Genomic DNA, 21,465 nt, shown 5'->3' with positions numbered 1-21,465 from the left:
CTCGCTTCCATCTTCAAAGAAAGGAAGTGATTAGAATGTTATCATTACCATTCAAAACGTGATTTCCTTATTCCCTCCCGGCATAGGTGACACATCTGAGATGCGGCCAGACGTTAGAGGCAGCTAAAGCCACATCAAAGCTTTCCTTGAAAAATTTTTTGGGGGAAGGGTGGGGGGGAATCATTAAAACAATGCTTTTAGAACAGAGAGAAAGGACCTGATGTGAAGGTCAGGAAGCAGCAAGAGCAGCCTATAATAATTAATAGAGATGTCTAATATACAGTGCAGAAATTAAGAGAAATAGTGCCCCTCCTTCTGGAAAATATATGAAATAAATAAAATGGAGGAAGGAAGTAAAAAGAGCTTCTTATGTCACAAGAAAAGCAAAATTATGGAAGGCTGCAACTGAGACAGCAGAGCAGTGCTTCTCTCTGTGCTCGCTCGCTCGCTCGCCAGGACGGCTTCTAAATGAAACTTACTACTACCACAGCTTCCCACAACCTGTGCCTTTAACTCTGCCTCTCCTTCCACGCCAGCTCTGGGAGTGAAGACCGCTTTTCTCTCCTCTGAATATTGTTCCTACCTAAACAAAGGACGTCAAACTGGTAATTCTGTAAAACATATCAATACAATCTGAGAAAGCAAGAGTAACTCTAAATTTTAATCCAGATCTTCATCTGGACAATTTTGGGCTTGTTTTCACGTTGTATGAAATCCTATGTTCAAAGAAGATATTTAGCTTAATAGAGATTTAAAAAAAAATTACGCACCATATTGGAAGTGGAACTTCCTCTGTTAATAATATGACGGAAAAATAAAAGCATGCTACACATGTGAAAAATAAAGTATTTAAATAAGAAACAATTTGGGGGATTCTGGAGGTAAACGGAAACAAACTATCACAATGGGCACTAAGCACTGCTCACTCCACCCTAAGCAGTGGAAGCAACTGCTTCTTCCGCAGTGCTTCATTGTCTCAGAGAACATCTGCACCCAAGAGGACGAGCAGCTCACAGCAGCTTCCCAGCAGGGTTTCCCTTCACATTTTGAAACTTCTTCACTAAAGTCAAACTAAAATCAAGTTCTCGTAACAGCTGCGCTATTTACATTGTTCCCTCAGCTGTGCGCCGCCGTCCGTCCGTCCTTTAAATGAAAGGCGATCCACTACAGTGGCGCACAGGCTTTCAACCTGCCCCACTCCATCTCAAGCTCGTTCTCTCACCCTCTTCTTGGCCCTTTTCAAAGGAGGTGAGTGAAGCTGCACAGGAGCTTCACACGGGGCTCAGCTTGAGTGAGGAGCTGGGCAAAGTAGAAAGACAGGCTGCAGGATTCCAACCGTTCGGCACAGCCAACACCAGATCAGCTCCCTCTGCACTACAGCTCTGCCTCTAAGCATATCCTGAAGAGAGCATTCCGAGGAAGGATGGGCACACTGAATTTCCAACACAACAAACACTGTGTCCTTGAATAGATAGGTTCTTGTCTTTTTAAAAGAGGTGCAAGTAAAAAATTGAGGTAACATTCACTGTATGAGTAGGAACAGACCCTGACTGGGAGAAGAGCCCTTCTGAGCCATCTGCTTGAAAGCTCAGTTGCATCACCAAATCCATAAATATTAGTGCTACACCCAAATGAAAGACACAGACAACAAAATTCCTGAAATTATCATTCTACCACCAAATGATCTAATTCTCCTGATAGTAATTCTATCACAGTACAGCTTCAGAAACATCAACTACAGCACTGAAATTGGTATAACTGCTGACAAAGAAAAATAAGCTGAATTCTTCAGCTTCCTGCATGAAGAATTCCTCAGATCCTACGCCACAGCAGAACAATCGGACCCAAAATGACCATGGTTATTATAATACACAGGAATTTTATCCATTAATTCTTTGCCAATTCATGGACAAGACCTTAGTGGAGTCTCTTTGCACACAGTCTGTGTGTGTGTGCATGTGTGCGCATGAGTGCGCCTGTGTGCACATGTGTGCAGACATTCAGGTTCCTCAGAAAAGGGTAAGGGTCTCTAAACCCACACAACAGACACACCTCCCAGGGACAGTAAAGTGTATGTCATCACTCATTCAGAGAGTAATCAATACTCTAACTAATTACATCATTTAGTATCTACAAATGTACATATACTTCCATGTTGGAAAAGAAAAAAACCAGAGGCTATTGGTATGCTTTCTTCAGCTTATACGCCATTATCTCTTTTGCTGAACTGAATCGTCACTCCAGCAGGACAGCTGTTCAAACCACTCTTCACAAGCTTCGGGATCAACACCTCCACTCACTCAACAGAATTGCTGTCCACCGTGGAGGCCATCCAGAAAGGCTGGAGTCGATATGCTCTCCCATATGCAGAAGTATTCAAACTACTGAGGCTGCTATGAGCAAGAGGGCTGCTTTAATGGCAATACAGTCTGCTACTTGGTGTCCTTGTGAGAAAACCATACTCGATGTTACTGAGTAAGATGTAATTATCTTTGAAAAAGTGGATGAAAGCCTTTTTGGTGTGTTTGGACTTTGTGGGTCGTTTGGCCACTGTCGTCAGTGTTGTGCAGGGACTGATGAGGCCACAGAAGACTCTGGAGCAACGCAGAGGAGCTGACTAACTCAGGAGAGGAGAACTCATCTGGGGCTGTCTCCCACAGAAAGGAACATGCTTAAGAGTGAAGCGAGCTTTGCTGCTCTAGGGTGTTCTTGTACCAGACCAAGGGCATTTACACTGTGTGTGCATCCCCATGGTGTTTTATATGGAGCCCTGGAATCTAGCAGGTGGAGGGCATTTACAATGTGTGTGTGCATCCATCCCCATGGTGTTTTATATGGAGCCCTGGAATCTAGCAGGTGGAGGGGGTTTTCAGTAAAATAAATTAGGATCAGAAAAAAAAAAAAATGAAGTCATACTGACTTCAGTGAGAAATCAACACAAATAAAAGAAACATGAAGTTAAAAGCTCATAGAACAACACAGCTCTGTACAGTTTTAGGATATGCCTGCCTTATTCCTCCCCATTTTTGCTTTTTGGCTTTAAAAAGATTAACTGTCTCTCAGTGTCAACAAGGAAAAGTACCCCCACAACAACTAGAAACAGTTCTGAGAAGACGGTCAGAGGAGATGACTTCTTAAGTCAGAAAGTCAATACTTTTGTCAAGTGTACATTTCCCTGAAAAAAATAAAACCACAAGATCCTTCAGATTTAGAAAATAAAATTTACAAGAAATAGCAGAACTAAGGAGGAAAAAAATGCAAGGCAAGAAATACTCACCTCTTCACGTAATTTTATCAACTGCACCATGAATGCACACACACAAAAAGAAGATAAAAAGGGGAGAAATGGCAGGAGAGAAAGATCAGTTGTGTGACAGGATACAGAATTAACATTGACAATTCATCTGTTTACATGTTTAGCATTTAAAAATCACAGACAAACACATTAAAAGAACCTAAGCATAGACTACATGCGGAGGTTTTTGAACAAATAAAGATCACTTTCTCACACTGTCACATTAAACAAAGAGAATAGTGTGAAATTCTCTTTTAAAGTACATCTAAGAACCATCATGAAATAAAGGGGAACGACTTCATAGAAGTCTATATTATAAAAAAAGAAAACAAGTTTACTGCGTCTCTCTTCTAAGAATGCACCATTAGAGAGCATTTGTATATACAAGATTTCAGGATGTTTCTCTATTCAGAGCTTTGACAACTGATTTCTGATTTTACCAACAAATGAAAATGATCAGTAGCTCACACTCTGGCTAAAGTTAAGAATTTAAAACAACAACAAAAATAACCTACTATTATATTCTGGCTTAATGCCATATAGCACACATCCTACTGCTAAGACTACTCTGGGGTAACATTTCAGCTGGGAATTAACAAAGGCACGTATGAAAGCGCGTCTCTCTCAGTGAGGTCAAGATTTGTGTTTTTCTATAGTGACACACTACTCGCTGTGCTTTCATTTCACTTTCTGTTTCTTCATTTTCTAGTTACCTTCATGTTACAACCTAGGGCATACCAAAGGAAGGAGTCCTCTTACTGTGTTTGTGCGGTGGCCTGCGTTCACTAAGTTCACATCAAAAACTACTCTCTCGGTTGCTAGTGAGTTCTCCCATGGCAAAATTTTAATCCCTACCTTTTCTATTTCCATAGCTATAACAGATATAGCAAGCTCCTAGGCACCAAGAAATCCATGAAATCATAAATCTGCCCCACTCTGGGTATGTGTTTGACATCATTCTAAACCACAAACTTCACTGCATTGTTAAAATAACTACCACGGCTTCACGATACTCACAAAAGAAGCCTGTGCCACAAGACCATAAGCCACATTCTAGGCTTGGAATTTGCATCCTCAGCCATTCAGGACTGCAACTGATAATTTTTAAACATCCAAGTGCTGTAACATCTGTTACAACATGTGACATGAAGGCCAACAAATTAAGCAATTGCTTTGGAGCGAGGTGTTATGAATGGTTTGCCATAATTCTCTCTAAAAGTATCGTGTTTATCCCAGCCGTGAATCTCAGCAGCTAAAGTCTTAGTCTCAAGTTTAAGGTGGACAAGTGTACTTTTCAGACTATCCTGTTATCTCATTTGTTACAGGAAAGCACTTCAAACATAAGAGGAGATTCGAATTGTCATAAAACCTTTACAGATTTTAGAAATTGTATAGCGACTAGTCTGTACTTAACAAAAGTTTATATGCCAAATGTTCAAAGCAGACACAAAGTTATTGGTTTTAAATATGCCCGTTCCCTTCCCCACAACCACCCAGCATAGCGTCTCATCTTTTCACGTGGAAAGCGACAAATTTGTTCTCTAGATGAAGTTAAAATTTAAACTAATATACCTAGCCTGTCACACGTTGGAGTCTTTCTCTTTGCCATTTGAACAGCATGGCAGAAAAACTCGAACAGTAAATCTCAGAGAGAGAGAGAGAGAGAGAGAGAGAGAGAGAGAGAGAGAGAGAGATGATGTGGGGATTGATCGCAAAGCTCTTTTCTTTCTGGGCACCATTCTTCAGTTGACTATAATACTTAAAGGGCCAAAGTTTAAAACTACTTGTCAGCAATGGAGTCCATTGGGGCATGCCACCCTACCGTAAGCAAGAGTGTTTAAAAATGCTACCCATTTGCTTTTTCAATGGGTTCCAAACAAAAAAACCGTTCTATCTTGTTTGTGCTGCATGGCTGCATTCAAGCTCCGTGCGGGATCTGTAGCTAAGCTAGGTAATGGGAGGTTTCTAATCTTAGTCTTTTTTTTCCCTTAACTTTCTTTCTTTTTTTGCAGGGTGGGGTAGGGTGGTGTCTAGGCAAAGAGTTAAGAATTGAAGTAAACAAAGATGGTTGCTTTTTGAAAATTAACAATGCTTAGAGTCCACTAAAAGTAGCAATTTGAACATCTTATCCAGTTGTTAGCTCCATTACAGGCGCCATGAAAGTGTGCAAAACCATCATGTTGGCTTATGATAATCCGCATCTTTTTTGAAACAAAGATTTCTCCCCAAGCCCCACCCGGAATGCAGAATTTGATATAAGAGGTAATCTGTTCCTTTGTGGGCTAAAAAAAAAAAAAAATCTGGTTTACGCTGGTTTGAACCAGTGGAATCTCTTGTGGTTAAGCCTTCTGCTGTGACTAAAATCAAAACTGCACTGTGGAGCATGGGAGGGTGGGTGTGCATGAGCGCCTCTCTGTGTATGTGTGTGAGGCGTATCACGTGACTCCCAGAACTCCCGAATTTTTTTTAAAGCTGATAACGCCACTGCCGTCTCTGTCCGCATACAGATAACGAATAAATGCTGAACTCTATTAAACGCCCTTTACACATTATCGTGGGTCGAACACACAATTTTCTGAACTTATGATGACAGTCTATTTATTTTGCTCAAAACCCCCAGCACGAACGAGCAGATTTGTGCCTGGTAATGATCTGCTCTGCCGGGGCTATATGAAATGATACCGACCTTCTTCAGATCTTGCGGAATTAAATTGACCGACTTCACCCCCTGGTCTGTAGCTGAAGTTTGACACACTTTACACACAGCAAGCCCAAACCGGAACTTAAGAGAACCTTGCATTAGAAAATTAAGCAATCATTATCTGGTACACATTGCTTTCCCACAAAAACTTCCTCATGGTGGAAACCGTTCTACCCTTTATATGTTTTTCTAATCTTCTATGTAGGATTTTCTCAAAGTCATTGGATCAATATAATTTTGCATATGGCAACTGAGAGTCTATTAGTATCCAGAACAAGAACTTCGGATATTTTATTTGTCTCCATTGCCAAACTTCACTCTGAAAGCTGTGATGGTTTTATTCTATAATCTCTGTTTTGTCTATTTTGAGAATGGTTCTTATGAAAGGAAATCAAGTTAAGAACTATTAAGCTTTCCACTCTAACTAAATACTGTATCACTGCATCCAACAGTTCAACTCTAAAAGAAATTAAACCCTGCACACTGGAGGACGGAGGAAAAGGGCTGGAGCACTTGTCCTTTGGAAGCTGGGCCTCAGCACTTAGAGGGCAAAGGAGAGTCTGCCCCACCACCCACCTTGTTTTCTTTCTTTTTTTCTTTCTCTTCTCTTTTTCATTTTTAAATCCAGGATGAGGTATATTTAATTAAATAAAATAGGTATGAATCCAAAAAATATGCAGAGAAGTTGATCTAGAATGTAATTGGATGTATATTGTACTGAGGACATTAAACATTCACTTGAGTAATCCTTAATTGTAGAAAGAGTGGTATTTCTAACCAAGGAAGAAATGTAAATATACCCCCAAAGAAAATTACTCTCATTGACAGCTAGCTGGAAGATAGTAGCTACACGCGTCAACATTTGATTGTAGATGTCTAAGAGAACTCACCATAAACACCACAGAGAGAAAGCTAATGGCTACTGTATTCACACGTGTGCAAACCTTCACCAGGAATCCACTGTCTGAGGAGTGCACGAGGCAGTGACACAAAGGCAGCACTTCACGCGCTTGCACTTTGACTGTTTATTTTGTTTTCCCCTCATAGTCAGTCACTCTGTATATTTAACTGACAGATATATGCTAATTTAAGTTAAGTGACTATGACTAATTTTGCTTACAGCCAAGCTTTCTGTGTATATTAAAGTCTGTCACAATTATATGACAGGAAGGCCTGGAAGCCAGTAATGTGAACAATCAGCACGAACATAAACTTCTTTCTGGGTAGTAGAGATTTCCTTATATGAATTACGGGTAGGCCACTCAGAACACCTACCTTTCCACCTACATAAAACCGGATATGAAGAGCCCATTTTAAACTCTCTCTGTAAAGAGAGACTCTCTGCCTTGACTGCTGAGTCAGAATGACACTTAAGAGAATAAAGTTATTCTCACATTGGAAGTTTGCTCTGGGAAGAGACATTTAAATCCCTACATTATGACAAAGGACTTCACAGAATGTAATGACTTCATCGTGGTATGGAAATTCTGCTCTGCATGGTAACAAATTATCCAAAGAGCTTAGCATGGTCTCTTTGAACTTTCACACCTCATTCCAATTTTAGGCTGAAAAGTTCACGAGTCATAATCTACCGTTTGCATATTCTCATGACTGTAATTTGCTGTGCTGTATTTATTGAAGTGACAGGTCCTTACAGCTAACTTCAGGTTCCCCAAGCACTTTCAGAATTTGTAAGTTTGATTCATATAAGTCCAGGGGAAGTCGCTGCATAATCACTTTAAAGTGACAGAAATATAATTTGAAAAATTCAGGAAGCATGAGCTCAAATCTATTTTAGTGGAATATTTTTCTTTAGGCATAAAAATCATACTTCTATGTATGTAAAGCTAATATTTTGGGTGTATAAAATGTCCATTAAGAGAAGTGAACAAGCTTTAGAAAGGATCTGTCAGAGAACTACAACATTACAATCCAGAAGCCTGGCTTAGACAGGAACACCTCCCTCCTGCTCCCTCTCCACAAGGCAGCTGTCTCAGAAGAGGGAAAGTCTACAGCTATCAAAAGAACTGACATGGGGGCCACAAATGCGCTTTTGTTGTTGTTGTTGTTGGGTTTTTGTGTTTTGCAAAAATAAGAAAACCTGTTTTATTTTTACAGTAGTTAGAGAAGAAAATTGTGATTCATTCATCTAACAGGCATGAGCAATTCAAACCCGACTTTAAGAGGCAGAGAACACTGCTCCCACACTCAGCCTGTGGAATGGAGTATGACTGAAAGCCTCCCGTGCAACCTTTCCCTCTGCCTGCCCCACCCCTGTAGCTGCTCTCAGGACTCCATCAGGAGGCTGCAAGTCAAATCTGAGCCGCTATCAACTCAGGCCGATGCAGTCCACATAGTGAAGGAAGTGAACCAAAGCTGGGGCCTGCTGACTCTTCTCCCATTTTCTGGGTAACAGAATGGGTGCCTGTGTCACACCAGCTTCTCCCCAGTTACAATGCTTACATTCAGGTAGTCTGGAATTGAGTGCAGCGAACAGCACCTCCTTGAAATGGAAAGTCCATCCTGCAGATGTTGGCATGTTAGACGGATGTGCTGCATCTTCCTGTCTTACCACAAGCTTCTTTTCCTCGGTGAGTGGTTCATGAGGTAAAGAAGCAAACCTTGGAGGACCTGCCTATGATGCTCTCTGTCACCCATCAGTCCCCAGGGTTGTGTGAGACTTTTTAAATTCAGCTCCACTCGAAGGACCTTAAAACACCATTTTTAAAAGTCGTATCTGTCATACCTGTGTGACATAATGATGTATGGAGCATTAATTCAAAGGCAATAGTAGGATGCTAATTAGACTCATTGCAGGACTGTGTGGTCCAATGAGGAGCGACACACAAGCTGTAAGACCCTTTAAGAAGAAACTGTATCATGTATCTTTTGCTGTATGCAGATCGTAAGGTGCAAGCAGAGCTGACCCCACGCTATTGTTACAGGTCATCTGACAGAAGCAGGGCAGGCCCTCAGCCGGAGTATCCACACAAGGCCCACACTGAGGCCAGCATTTGCATTTTGGTGAATGTATTTTTAAGAAGCGACACAATAGGAGCTGGGGCTGTGCTGCTGAATTTTGAGAGCTTACTTGCATTTGTTTTGCCGTGAGTGTTGATTTAATTATGCAGCGTTCCTATCAAAGCTGCATTGTGTACTTTTTTATTCCTCTTACATGTGTTTGAGGTGAAGACCCTGGCTTTGTCCACAAACAGCGTGTTTCAAGTTATTTCTTAAGTACTAAATAATAAAGAAAAGAGAAGAAAAGAGTTTTTTAAAAGATAGCAGACAGCGATCACAAGGTAAAGGGTTAAATGTAAGATCTCCGAGAAACATTTTGAAGTTGATTAAGACTCCAGCTTTGCATTAAACAGTATCGCTTCCACATGAGTAGCTGCTAATGCTGTTAGGGAGCAGCTTGAGAGCCCAGTGTGCCTGTGACCTCCTCCACCCTCCAGCCACCCACCGGGCCTTCCTCATTAGCATTCTACCTGGTTCTCTGAGGAATTCCCAGCATCCCCTAGGAGCTCATTCCGTACTTCGTCACTGTAGGCGATCCGTGACCTTTTCTATAAAACAAAACAAAAAAAAAGAAAGAAGCAAGATGAATGTTAGAAAGCAAACACTTGCTTCCAAGCATTGAAGTATCAAGGAGGACCATCTCAAACCCTCCAGAGCCCCCTAATGGACACCTACCGGCAGAGACACTCAAACCTTACTCAAATTCCAGAATCCACAAACTTAGTGGAAACTAGAACTTTGGGTTTTTGTTTTTTAAAAAAATACCAATAACGGAAGAAATTTCTGCTTTTGTTCAAGTTCTACTACTTCTCATAAGTAGATTAGAATTAATTTATTCTTACTCATATTGTTTGAATAAAACCACTAACCTGAAAACAATACCTAGCTGTATTTTTTAAACTCACAGATTGTAATTAAAACAGGAGGCTTGGGAGTCTTCAGTGTGCGATGCACTGTGCAGTTAGAGCTCTCAAAGTGTCTACTTCTAGGATAATATCCCTATCCCAGCTCTGCACTGGGTGCCTGGACAAGCACATCTATATTTCATCACTGTGATGTTCCTACCCCGAAGAGTGGGACTACAGAGCCATGCCCCAGCTAGCAGGAATTCAAATGTCTCCCACTCCTCTATAAATAATGACCTAAGGAAAAGTAACATGCGTGAGGGAAGGGGGGGCAAAGGGGAGAAGGGGAGCAGACAGTCAGAGAGACGCTGCAGACAGTCAGACAGACACTGGTAAAGGAAATAAATTTTCCAATTCCAGTAACTAAAGGTAGTGTTCTACAAGTCAACATTTGACAATGAAATTGTATTTTTCGAGGGCCTACCCTCACCTGTACAGCCAGAGGGACATGGCTGTAAGCCACTCATGAATTATCTAAATGTACACATTCTGGGAAGCTGGGAGGCTCTGAAAGTTAGTTGTGAAACTTGAGTCTGGTTACTGGTCCCTGCTGCATCTTCACTAGTTAAGCTTGCCATCTTGGAGGTGGGAGGCTTGCTTGCTTTTATCCTCTCCTGGCCTCTAGAATCTATCTAGGACTTACAAGTTCTTCCTCGCTCATCTGTGATCTGGACTACCTGTAACCCACACATAAGAGGTAACAGTAAGATTTCTAATAGATTTTTATGGTAGTCCATGAGCAATGCTGCTTGGTCTCACTTGGCTCATTATACCTTAAAATCATATTATTTAAAGGAACCATAGACAGGAACAACCACTGAGTTTCAGATCATTTAAAAGGGCTAGTCTTTCTCAAGTGGGTGCCTTATCTCAAGCACAAAACACAGGACTTTTTTTTTTTTTTTTTTTTTTTTTTTTTTTTTTTTTTTTTTTTTTTTTACTATTTTCTTAATTCTCCCAAGGGTGGCACATAAAAGAGAATTTGGTTTATTGCATATAATTTAGTTTACTGCTTTTCTGGATGTAATTAAGTAAATGATATGCTGGATCTAGCAGAACCTAGTTTTAAAAGGCTTACTGGAATATAAATAAACACACACACACAGATATTTGTTTTAGGAAAATGACGTAGTATGGTAGAATTCTAACAGTAATTCTCCTTCGACTGAGACTAGCATCCCTAGGTCCTGATGCTCAGGTGAGAGTTTCTTCTGTCCGTAAACTATTGCCTCTGGATAGACTCAGGAAAACATCACAAAGCCATAGAGCACTGCTGTGTAAAGAAGACAGAGACACCCATGCTGCCTGCCTAGTCTCCCTCGCCAACACTCATTTCCTGCCACAACATGTCTTAAAATTTAGCAGCTGCAATAGGTCTCTATAAGCAGATAAACAAAACTACAGTGGTGTTACAAGAAGAAGGACAAATTATTGACACTAGTCTCTGGTGTGTGGTAAGGACATCTATGTGCTATCTCGTAGACGTTCCGGAGTGGCTCGGCCCATTCATCTGTGAACTCACCAGCTATTTTCTCACCACAAAGAGCATATGCTTAGCCTGCTTGTCTTGCTGAACGTACTATGGATTACCCCTGTCTACTGACTTCATACAGAACAGTATTTCAAAATGCTAAGCTACAAGGTCAGCTCATTTCATGATCCTAGTACAATGCTTAGATCACACCAAACCTCTTTGCCCATTTGGAGATCCCCACCATCACAGTCGCAAACCAGCTAAGCAAAAGTATTTTACAGCATTAAAGGGAATGAAAACCTTTACGACAGGCTGGGTTATCAGAGCTGCCTTGTGCATTATTCATTTCATCACAATGGGGGACTAAAACATTCCACAGGATGCAAAAATATCATATGGAGGCTGTTTCTGTTTTCTCCCTTTTTCACCAAAATACCAACAAATTGGCATAGATTGTTCAATTACATTATGTTCTTAGTTAGATTTAGTTACTTCAAACAAAAAGCAGCAATTAAGAGAATCCTGGCTCAGCCAGAGAGGAGGATGCAGCCACAGCTGAGGGGGGGTCTCTAGGAAAGTCACTCCTCACCACGGGGACTTAGTGGCTGGTCTTGGAAGGCTTTTCTGGATGTAATTAAGCAAATGATATGCTGAGCATAGCAAAGTGGTCCCTGGCAGGACTGACTTAAGAAACGAAAAGACATTTCATTGCAAATATCAGAAATAACTCCACACAAGAATGGCACAAGAATGCAAAACATGGGACTCTGCACTAGAGTTCGTTCCGTTTTCCAAAAATAAAACAAACCCAAGCTGCTCTTTATTACAATTTATACTTAGAAGCCCAACATTGGCATTTTCTCATAATTTCTTAAATTTGAAATTTTTAATGAGCTGACTATAGGTAATTAACTATAACTCAGTCTTTGAAATCATCACTGAACTGGTTGAAAAAACAACAACTAAAAAATAAATAAGGATGAAATTCTTTTCAATGCCAAATGGCATGTTTTAAGGATAATTGTTCCTAAAACATCAATAAATCATTTTATCTCTTATGGAGTTTTAAAAACCTCATGCTGGATTACTAAGTAACTACATAATATTTTATTTTAGAAGATTCTAAGATAATGAACTGAAATCTTTATTGTATCTTGATAAGCCTAAAATATTTTTACTTTATTATTAAGAGTATAAAATCTGTACTTTAGCCAAATGCAAGCATGAGAATTTGAGCTGGAAATGTCACACATTCAGCTACAGTTTGAAGGAACCCAATTCATAATGCATTTTATAAATAGTTAATGACTTCTATACATAAGCTAACCAGGCAAATCAAGAAATTGTCAACATTTTTAGTCTTAGTTGTCAGTTACCACTGTCTACGGGTGCGCTCTGTGTGGCTTCAGGAGAAGTCTGAAGGTCTGTGCAGTGTGTAATCTACTGCAGTTCCTGGCCTATACGATAAGGTGCAAAGCTTCAACTGACAGTATCTCAAATATACATTGTGTGCACACATGCTCACACATACGCACACACTCACACTCATTTCATAATGAGTGTGCTTTAGTTGTGTGCTTACACAAATCTTACTCTTTCTATGATTTACACTTCATACTCCAAATGAACTAAATACAGTTGAAAAAATCTACAGAATAGATATGACCAAAATATGGCAAAATGTCAATAGATTCATTTGCCTTGAGAAGATGGAGGTGCCAAGCTTCTCTCTCAACTCTGCAATGATGACGAAAGCGAGTCTGCAGTTGTGAAAGTGAGAATTTCAGATGTAAATGGTCTAGAAATTTGGCTTGAAATAACCTAATTACTTAACCTATTCTTCAACATTTCCCAACTAAGCTCAATGTGTCTATGAGCACACACGCAAAACGGGGAAGAACGTGATTAGCTTAGTTTAAATTAATTAAAAATTAAATTAATTAAGAATTGTCATCTCTGGCACTGCCTGTTGTATGACTCTATATGGGACACACAGTATCTGCAACTGGAGTGAGGGTTCTACAGCCTACCACAAGCAAAAACATAACAATGAGGTTGGTTTCTTACTAAAGCGTATATGAGAATTTAATTTCCATGGCGTGCACATGGCAAAGCAATTGCTTAAATTGCCTCACCTGGGAATTTAATGCAATGTTATCATCAGACCAGCCACATTGTAAATAGATTTATAATGCTTTCCGTGTGCTTGCTTGGTTGCATATGAATTAAGCAATGATCTGGTATTACAATAAAATCAGCTAGTTCCCACACCTGGCAGACAGGATATTTCACTAAATTAATAGCCATACAGCTACATCACAAGGCATAGGAGAGGAAAGCATCTCAAAGGCATCTGACTTGAGGCTTACATGGGAAGCAAATAACACCACGGGCATGTACAACGCCACTGTACTGAATGAGCTGCTGCTCAAGATGGTCTGTTTCTGACATCTGTATGACTGAATTAAGACTTTCTCATTCCCATTCAATTTTGGCCTAATTTCCTTCATTCAGGACTCTAATTACTAATCAGCAATCTGCAACAGTCACAAACACTGAGAATGGCCTTCATTCTAATCTACATGCTGCAGACAGCCAAATAACTGATACAAAGTGCAATGTGGTTTTGGTGTAATGAAAGGGACAGCTTGCCCCACTTCCTAATCAAACTGCTCTATAGTAGCAGTCGTTAATAGATTTCTCCATAGTTCTAAAACAAACTACTCAAGCTGGCAAGATTTTCCATTGCTTCCACCAAGTTTTTCAGGTCCTTATATTTAACAATGCCCATGGTTACCAGGTGATACACCTATTAAAACCTGCTATGCTTTCAGAGCCAAAGAATTTAACTGCCCCAAAGAACTTAAGTGCTTCTGCTGTAATTAATACTGAGATATCTACAGAAGACTATGAAATTATACTTAAACCTACCCATATGACTGCTGGGCATCACGTCTTACCTAATTTTTCTGGTTCTAATTAAATAACATCACGACACTGTAATGTCCAACTAGTAGTTTTGAAAATATACCTATCTTTGGCACCAAGTATTCAATTTCTAACCACACTCCTATCTGTCCGTGGCTTGGTTCATGCTTCCATCCACAGAGTAACTTCTGTGACAACATCTCACCCTACACAGTTCAGGTAAAGACAAAGCAAACTTGTAAGCAATGGCCTAATCACAGGCGCTGCTAGTACTGAAAGGCACAAAAAGAACACAGACAGCGCTTCAGTCAGTCAGTGATCTTGGTCACGGAGTATCACAATCCTCAGCTCTACAACAGGGATCTTAACAATGACTTCCTGTGGCTATTGCATGGACTTGAATATTCTAAACAGATGGAAATCTTTCTCAACACTTTGGCTGTGATAACTGTAGGGAGCATGCTCCTCTGAACACCAGCCGATAAGACACATAGTATGGGAAGAAGCTGACAGACACATATGACTAAGAATACAGATTACTACAGCCTTCCTAAAGACGCTTTCCCAACACACAAAAGTTGTTTGAGGAACTCCACATTATTCTAATATACATGGTGCTGCAATTGCAGATGGTTTAGAAAAATAAAAAACTTGACTGTAATTTTCCGATATCATTAGAGGAATTAAGTCTCAATGTTTTATGGAGTTATTCCACTAAGCATGGTTGTCCTTGTTCAAGAGACACTTTAGATGCTGACCAGTCTCAACCTTTGAGCTAAACATCAAGTGCCTGGTCCACATGCTGCCAGTACTTGGCATCGGAGAAGGGAATGTGTACTCTCATTTTCATTACATATTTATTTCCTTATTGTGTGCGTGTGTGTGTTCCTGTGTGTGTGTGTGCATGTGTGCCATGCTGCATATATAAAGGTCAGACACTTTCATGTGTCAATTCTCTCTTCCTACCACATGGATTCTGAGCTGAAACACCTCAGTGATCCAGGAATGTATACTGTCCATCCAGCATAAACTTAAGGCTAAGGGACCACAACCACATCACCAGTGAGGAAATCCTAGCACACCCCACTGCTAAGCACAACCACCAAGTGGGAAAAGCATGAGTGCACCAGATAATCCATCCTTCTGTGGGATGAAATACTAGGAAAACAGAATTAAATTTCTAAAAAAATTTTAAAGTCATAATCACTCATTACTTTCACTTGTACTTTCAGGAATATTTGACATGTTTAAAACTGGTATTTATGTTTTGGCTGTACATCATGAGATAAATTATACCACATTTCTTAATTGCTTTCTAGAGTGAGCTATAATACGCATGTGAATATTTATATGCGCACTATGAGGTTATGTGTATATGTATAAACACAGAGACTCACACAAACCCATATGTGATCCATATGTAAAAAGAATTCTCTGGGCCATGCACAGCTAAAATAGACTTTCATTTAGACTAGGAATGCTGACGACATTGCTGCTATGTCAATTAATGATTTGCAAACCAGGCAGGCCCACAACTCAGGTACCTGCACTCTTCATTTCCTCTTGCAGCATTTCCAAACTTGGGCTGAGGTTTCTGACTAGCACTGGTATTTCAAAATGCCACAGGAGTTAGCTGGGATCAAGGCCCCACTTACACACATTTGTAGTTTATGACTTGGACACTGATACTGAATATGGTGTGGCTGTGTCTTAAATCATGTTGGCTTGTCAATCAACAATTGAGTTATATCATTCAGAAAATCAGTTCATGATAGAATGTGCAGATGTTAGTGTCAGCCTCTGGATTGTATGAATATGCAGTGAAAGAAACCCAATTCTTTAAAGTCTTTCTGAGTATAGAAGAAAATAATTCCACAGACTTAACCTGAAATAACACGCACACTAGAAATTATACTCTGATAAGTGAAAGCCATGCAGCAGATGTTTTGTTTGTATTAAACTCAACTATCAAAGCAGGACATAAATTAGTATAAGTAACTCACACACCTATAATTTTTCTAAGAAATGTGCCTAGTATCCCTTGAAAGGCTGTGCACAGCATAATTTGGGTAATCCACATCCAATAACAAATACTGCTGGAGGCTCCGTGTAACTGACACTGACAAACAATGGTGCTTTCAATAGGCATGGGCCTTACAGACTCATGTGTTTGAACGCTTGGCCCATAGGGAGTGGTACGATTGGGAAGTGTGTCCTTATTGGAGTAGGTGTGGCCTTGTTGGAGGAAGGGTGTCACTATGGGGATGAACTTTGAGGTCTCCCATGCTCAAGCTATGCCCAGTGTGGACCAAGATGTAGAATGCTCAGCTCCTTCTCCAGCACCACGTCTACCTGAATGCTGCCATGCTTCCCACCACGGTGATAATGGACTAAACACCTGACACTGTACACCAACCCCAATTAAATGTCTTCTTCGGTGGTCTGAATATGTTTGGCCAATGAATGTGGCACTATTAGGAGGTATGGTATTGCTAAAAAGTAAGTGTGGCCTTGCTGGAGGAAGTTCATCATTGTGAGGTCCTATTCTCAAGCTCCAACCAATGTAGAAGATAGTCCTCTCCTGGCTGCCTTTAGATCAATATGTACAACTCTTGGCTCCTCCAGCACCATGTCTGCCTGCATGTTGCCATGCTTCCTGCCATGATGATAATGGACTGAACTTCTGACTGAACCTGTAAGCCAGCCCCAATTAAATGCTGCCTTTGTAAGAATTGTCTTGGTCATGGTGTCTCTTCATAGCAATAAGACAAGCTAAGACAGAACTTGGTACTAGAGAATGGGGTATGGCTGTGATAGGTGTGACTATGATTTGGTTTGATCTGGGTTTTGGAAAGCAGTGGACCGCTTAAAGTGAAGCTTAATGGACCATACTAGTAGAAGCATCGAAGACAGTGTTCTTGAGAGTGATTTGAACTCTGGGGGCCTGGTTCAAGAGGTTTCAGAGGAGAAGAATTTTAGTATGTAGTCTAAAGACTGTTCTTGTAATATTTTGGTAAAGAATGTGGCTATTTTTTGCCCTTGTCTGAAGAGTCTGCCTGAAGCTGAGGTGAAGAGAGTCAGATTAAGTGCATTGACAAAGAAGCCTAGCATAGAGTTTGTCTTCTGGATCACTCTCATGAAGAGTGTTTTGATCAAGCATACCAAGCTTAGAAAAGAAAAATACAAAATGTATGGTTCAAATAACAAAGGGGCACCAGGAAGTAGAATTAGAGCAAATCTCGTGTTCTAGGATAGTAAATGGAATAAAGGGGTGGTGACCTCGGAGCAATCTTACACAGCTAAGCTGACTGTCTGTGTTCCAGCTGAACAATGGATAGTTACATCATGTTAGACATTATTATAACCTGGTTATTGTTTTCAATTAGACTTTTAATCTGGAATGAACTACAATCCAAAAAAATGGGATTTCTGTGATCTAGATTTTGAGGCTAAAAGACACAGGCTTTTGATCTCAATCGTGAGGCAGAGTGGCTGTGGAAAGCTTAGGTGCAGTAACCACCTACTGTTGTCACATTCACTCCTCAGCTTGCAGACAAGACTATCTTACCACTACTCCAGTGCTCCCAGGATGCCCACAGATTCACTGTCTGCCAAAGTCTACTGGCTCTGTCTATTTAAATAACCTTTTGATTTCTGGTAGTTTTAGATTTGTATAAAAGTTACAATGAAAAGAGAGAGCTCTCATTCAATCCACACCCAGTCTGTCACAGTTGAGGAGTTGTGCATCCATCCTCTTGTATTTCTGTAATTGTTCCCAAGCAAGAACTCTAAGGTTTATTAGTTATTGATTACATGTCTAAGCCATAAGCTTTGGCTTGTTTCCCAACTTTGTAACTTACACTAACCCGTTTATACTATTCAATGTCTGCCACATGGCTAGTTACTTCTCCTCAGTTTCACATGTCTGACTCCTCCAAGGCTGGGTGGGGAAACTCCCCACCTTACTATTTCCCAGGGTTCCTCATTCCCTCTCTCTACCTCTGTCTCTGTCTGTCTTTCTCTGTCTCTCTGCCTTTGTCTCTCTCTCTGTTGAATCTTTCACCTTCTAATCCTGCCTCAGCTTATTGCTCATCAGATTTTTATTTTGACCAATCAGAAGTTGACTTTGGCAGGCAAGGAAGGACAGAGACATGTCTTCACACATTGTATATAAACATTATCCTTACATATTTAATTTTTGATGAAGTTTCTCTTTCTATTCCCAGATCTCATCTAAGACCTCATATAGATAAAGGTGTAACAACATATCCTTAGCATTTTTGACTTGAGATAATTTCTTGGTCTTATTTGTGATGACCTCACAGTTTTAAGCAAATCCCTCAAGTGGGATCTGTCAGGTTTTTTGTCTTACCAATAGTCTGGAGTTCTGTGCTTCTAAGAGAAAGGCCACAGAGAGAAAGTGCTATACACCATATAAAAACAAAGCCATTTACTACCAACAAGATGCCACTGTTGATGTTACTCTTGATCTCTTGGCTGAAGCCAAGAGTACTCATCCAGCTTCTCTACTGCGAAGTTGCTCAATTATCCCTCCACACTCTGTGCTTACAACGCAAGGACACTGAACTCCACCTCCTTCATGATGGTGTGTCTGTATTGATTGTTTGGTGTTCTTTTGTGCAGGAGAGAGGCGTGCTCATTTACCCATCATCCACTCATTTGACAATATGAACTTGTATTAGTTTGGTCTTTGGTTACAATCTAGTACCGCTTCATTTCTTTTGTTGTTTAACTTCTATGAGGTTTGGCCTCAGTCTCCCTGACCTGGATAACTCCAAGGAAGTATTGTTATCACCTTGTACTTCACCAATGTGCTCTTCATCAACAACCTCTGTAAGAGTCCCAGACACTGGCCTAGTCTCTGTCCAATCCCCTCCATTGTCACTATTTCTCCATCTAACCATAAAATGCTGTCTTCATCCTTAGCCCACTTCTCATGCATCTGTAGAACCTTACCTATACCCATCATGTACTTACACTTAGAAACTATTCAAAATTTTTTCACCCATAAATCCAATTCCTACTGGGAATCTTAACTTAAGGCAGGGTTCTCAACCTTTAATGCTGTGATCCTTTAGTACAGTCTCTCAAGTTGTGCTGACCACAACCATAAAATTAGTTCTTGCTACTTCATAACTGTAGTTTTGCTACTGTTATAAATCATAATGCAAATATCTGATATGTGAGCCCAGAGGTCCCAGCCCACAAGTTGAGAACTGTTGCTCTAAGGGTGTCTCTAGCCCAGCACAGTTCTGTGGCATTATCTTTCGTCCGTACCCATTCCCCCCGCTTTCCTTTACTCAGTAGGTAGTGCTACCCTCCACATGATACTCGAAGATAAACACAGGAAAACGACCTCAGACTTTCCTTTATCTCTCTAATCTGTCAATCAGCAGACTGTAGCAATTAACCCCTTATGATTTAGAGTATCTCTACCTGGGCTCTTTAATATATTTCAAGGATGTCTGTTACCTTTTACATTCAATCAATTCCTTCTTCATAACTGGCTCTCACACGTTTTATCCTTTTAAAAAAAAATGGTATGAATTACATTTGGGAGATACTTCTACTGGATGACTCACGTTTTTAGAGAGAAGTAAACCAGAGAACAAGTTTCACCTCTTCATTGAGGAAGAAACAAAGCCTCCTTCAACCCCATCTCAAGCCGAATATCAGAGCTACAGAAGAGCCGTAGCCTAAAGATGTAACTTACTTCAAAATAACAATCTTAAAACAGAAAGAAAATTCTTTCAGCAAAATCCAATGTGCTATGGGAAAATGCTAACAACTATCCACTCTCCAACTTTAGAAAGCAATACCATGTTCCTCCTTAATTTCAAGTCTAGGAACGTCTGCTATCCTCTGTTTCTACTCCCATGAGCTAGCTATCCTGTTTTGATTATGAAGGAGCAGAAAACCCTGTTTCATATGAGACAATACACATGCATATTTCCCTGTGTGACTTGCAGACCCCAGGAATATGGATTACCTCTGTTATCTGCATGAAAAAGCTTTGCTACAGTCCTGGCACTCAGGTTGCTTTTATCTCTGAGACCCCAAATTGGACTGTTAGGCAACTGAGGGCACTTATCCAGATTGAACCGTCAGACAAATAGATGTTTGTCAGCCGTTCAATTTGTATTGGGGAGTATGCCAACAAAAACAAAACCCAGCAATTTAAAACAACAAATCCACCCTCTACTGACAAGAACAAATTGCTGTATTTCAAATGAATAAGAATTACAATAGATCACACATCCTGAATGGAGGTGCTTCAGAAAGAAAAATATTCTTAGAACTAATATTGCCTGTTTTTTATGGCAGTGGTGAACATCAAGCAAGCATGCAGCATGTTTAAAATGAAGAAAAATAAGAGAAGAACAAGCAGGAATTAAATGTCATCAGAGTATGGCTCTCCAGTGAAGTTCAAAGACAGCATTCAGTGGCTACAAGAGGTGGCATGGTGCTGTGTTGTAAGCTTGTTCTCGGCCTGTGGTCTATCCAGAAATAGAGGTGGTGCTGCTGCTAGCAAACAATCAGGGGTGCGAGACCATCATTCTTGAGCCTAAACTGACTCTAGCTCTGATTCTCAATGTCCACAAAAACAAACAAAAGCTTTCGTGAACTGACTTCCCTTCAGTACAGTGTCTCAGACAACGTGGAAGCATGTGCAGAGGTGATTTAGTCAAAACTGATGCTAATCCTAAATATTAAAGTGGTTAATAAGCAATTACATAGAGCAACAAAGCTTTAGGAATTAAAAAGAACTTTGATTTTCCCATCAATAATATGAGCAGTTGCTCTGTGGTGTCCCTTACACCACATCATTATTCTGGATCTACTGCAGCTGCTGTTGCATTCTGGATCTAGTGTAGCAGCTCCTGCATTCTGAATCTAGTGCAGCTGCTCCCACATTCTGGATGTAGTGCAGCTGTTCCCGCATTCTGGATCTAGTGCAGCAGCTCCCGCATTCTAGATCTAGTGCAACTGCTCCTGCATTCTAGATCTACTGCAACTGCTCGTGCATTCTGGATCTAGTGCAGCTGCTCCTGCATTCTGACTCTAGTGTAGCTGTTCCTGCATTCTGGATCTAGTGCAGCAGCTCCTGCATTCTGGATCT

General features: G+C 40.4%; 1 protein-coding gene across 8 annotated transcripts in view; it reads right to left on the bottom strand.

Moving 5' to 3' along the window:
• Positions 1-21,465, bottom strand: part of Vti1a (vesicle transport through interaction with t-SNAREs 1A) — a 306,273-nt gene that overhangs the window by 235,142 nt on the left and 49,666 nt on the right. For 6 of the 8 annotated variants that reach the window (XM_031390716.1, XM_031390717.1, XM_031390719.1 and 3 more), the window contains exons 4-5: positions 9,488-9,565; positions 3,278-3,298 (exon numbers count right to left, since the gene is read on the bottom strand). In XM_031390716.1, coding sequence (XP_031246576.1) covers positions 3,278-3,298; positions 9,488-9,565 — 99 coding nt within the window. The remainder of the gene's footprint in view (positions 1-3,277; positions 3,299-9,487; positions 9,566-21,465) is intronic. The other 2 variants (XM_031390720.1, XM_031390724.1) reach the window with 1 other exon arrangement.

The sequence above is a fragment of the Mastomys coucha genome, unplaced genomic scaffold, assembly GCF_008632895.1.
Source record: "Mastomys coucha isolate ucsf_1 unplaced genomic scaffold, UCSF_Mcou_1 pScaffold21, whole genome shotgun sequence".
Lineage (NCBI taxonomy): Eukaryota > Metazoa > Chordata > Mammalia > Rodentia > Muridae > Mastomys > Mastomys coucha.
The sequence above is the reverse complement of the archived record's forward strand: the minus strand, read 5'-3'. Positions and strand labels throughout refer to the sequence as shown.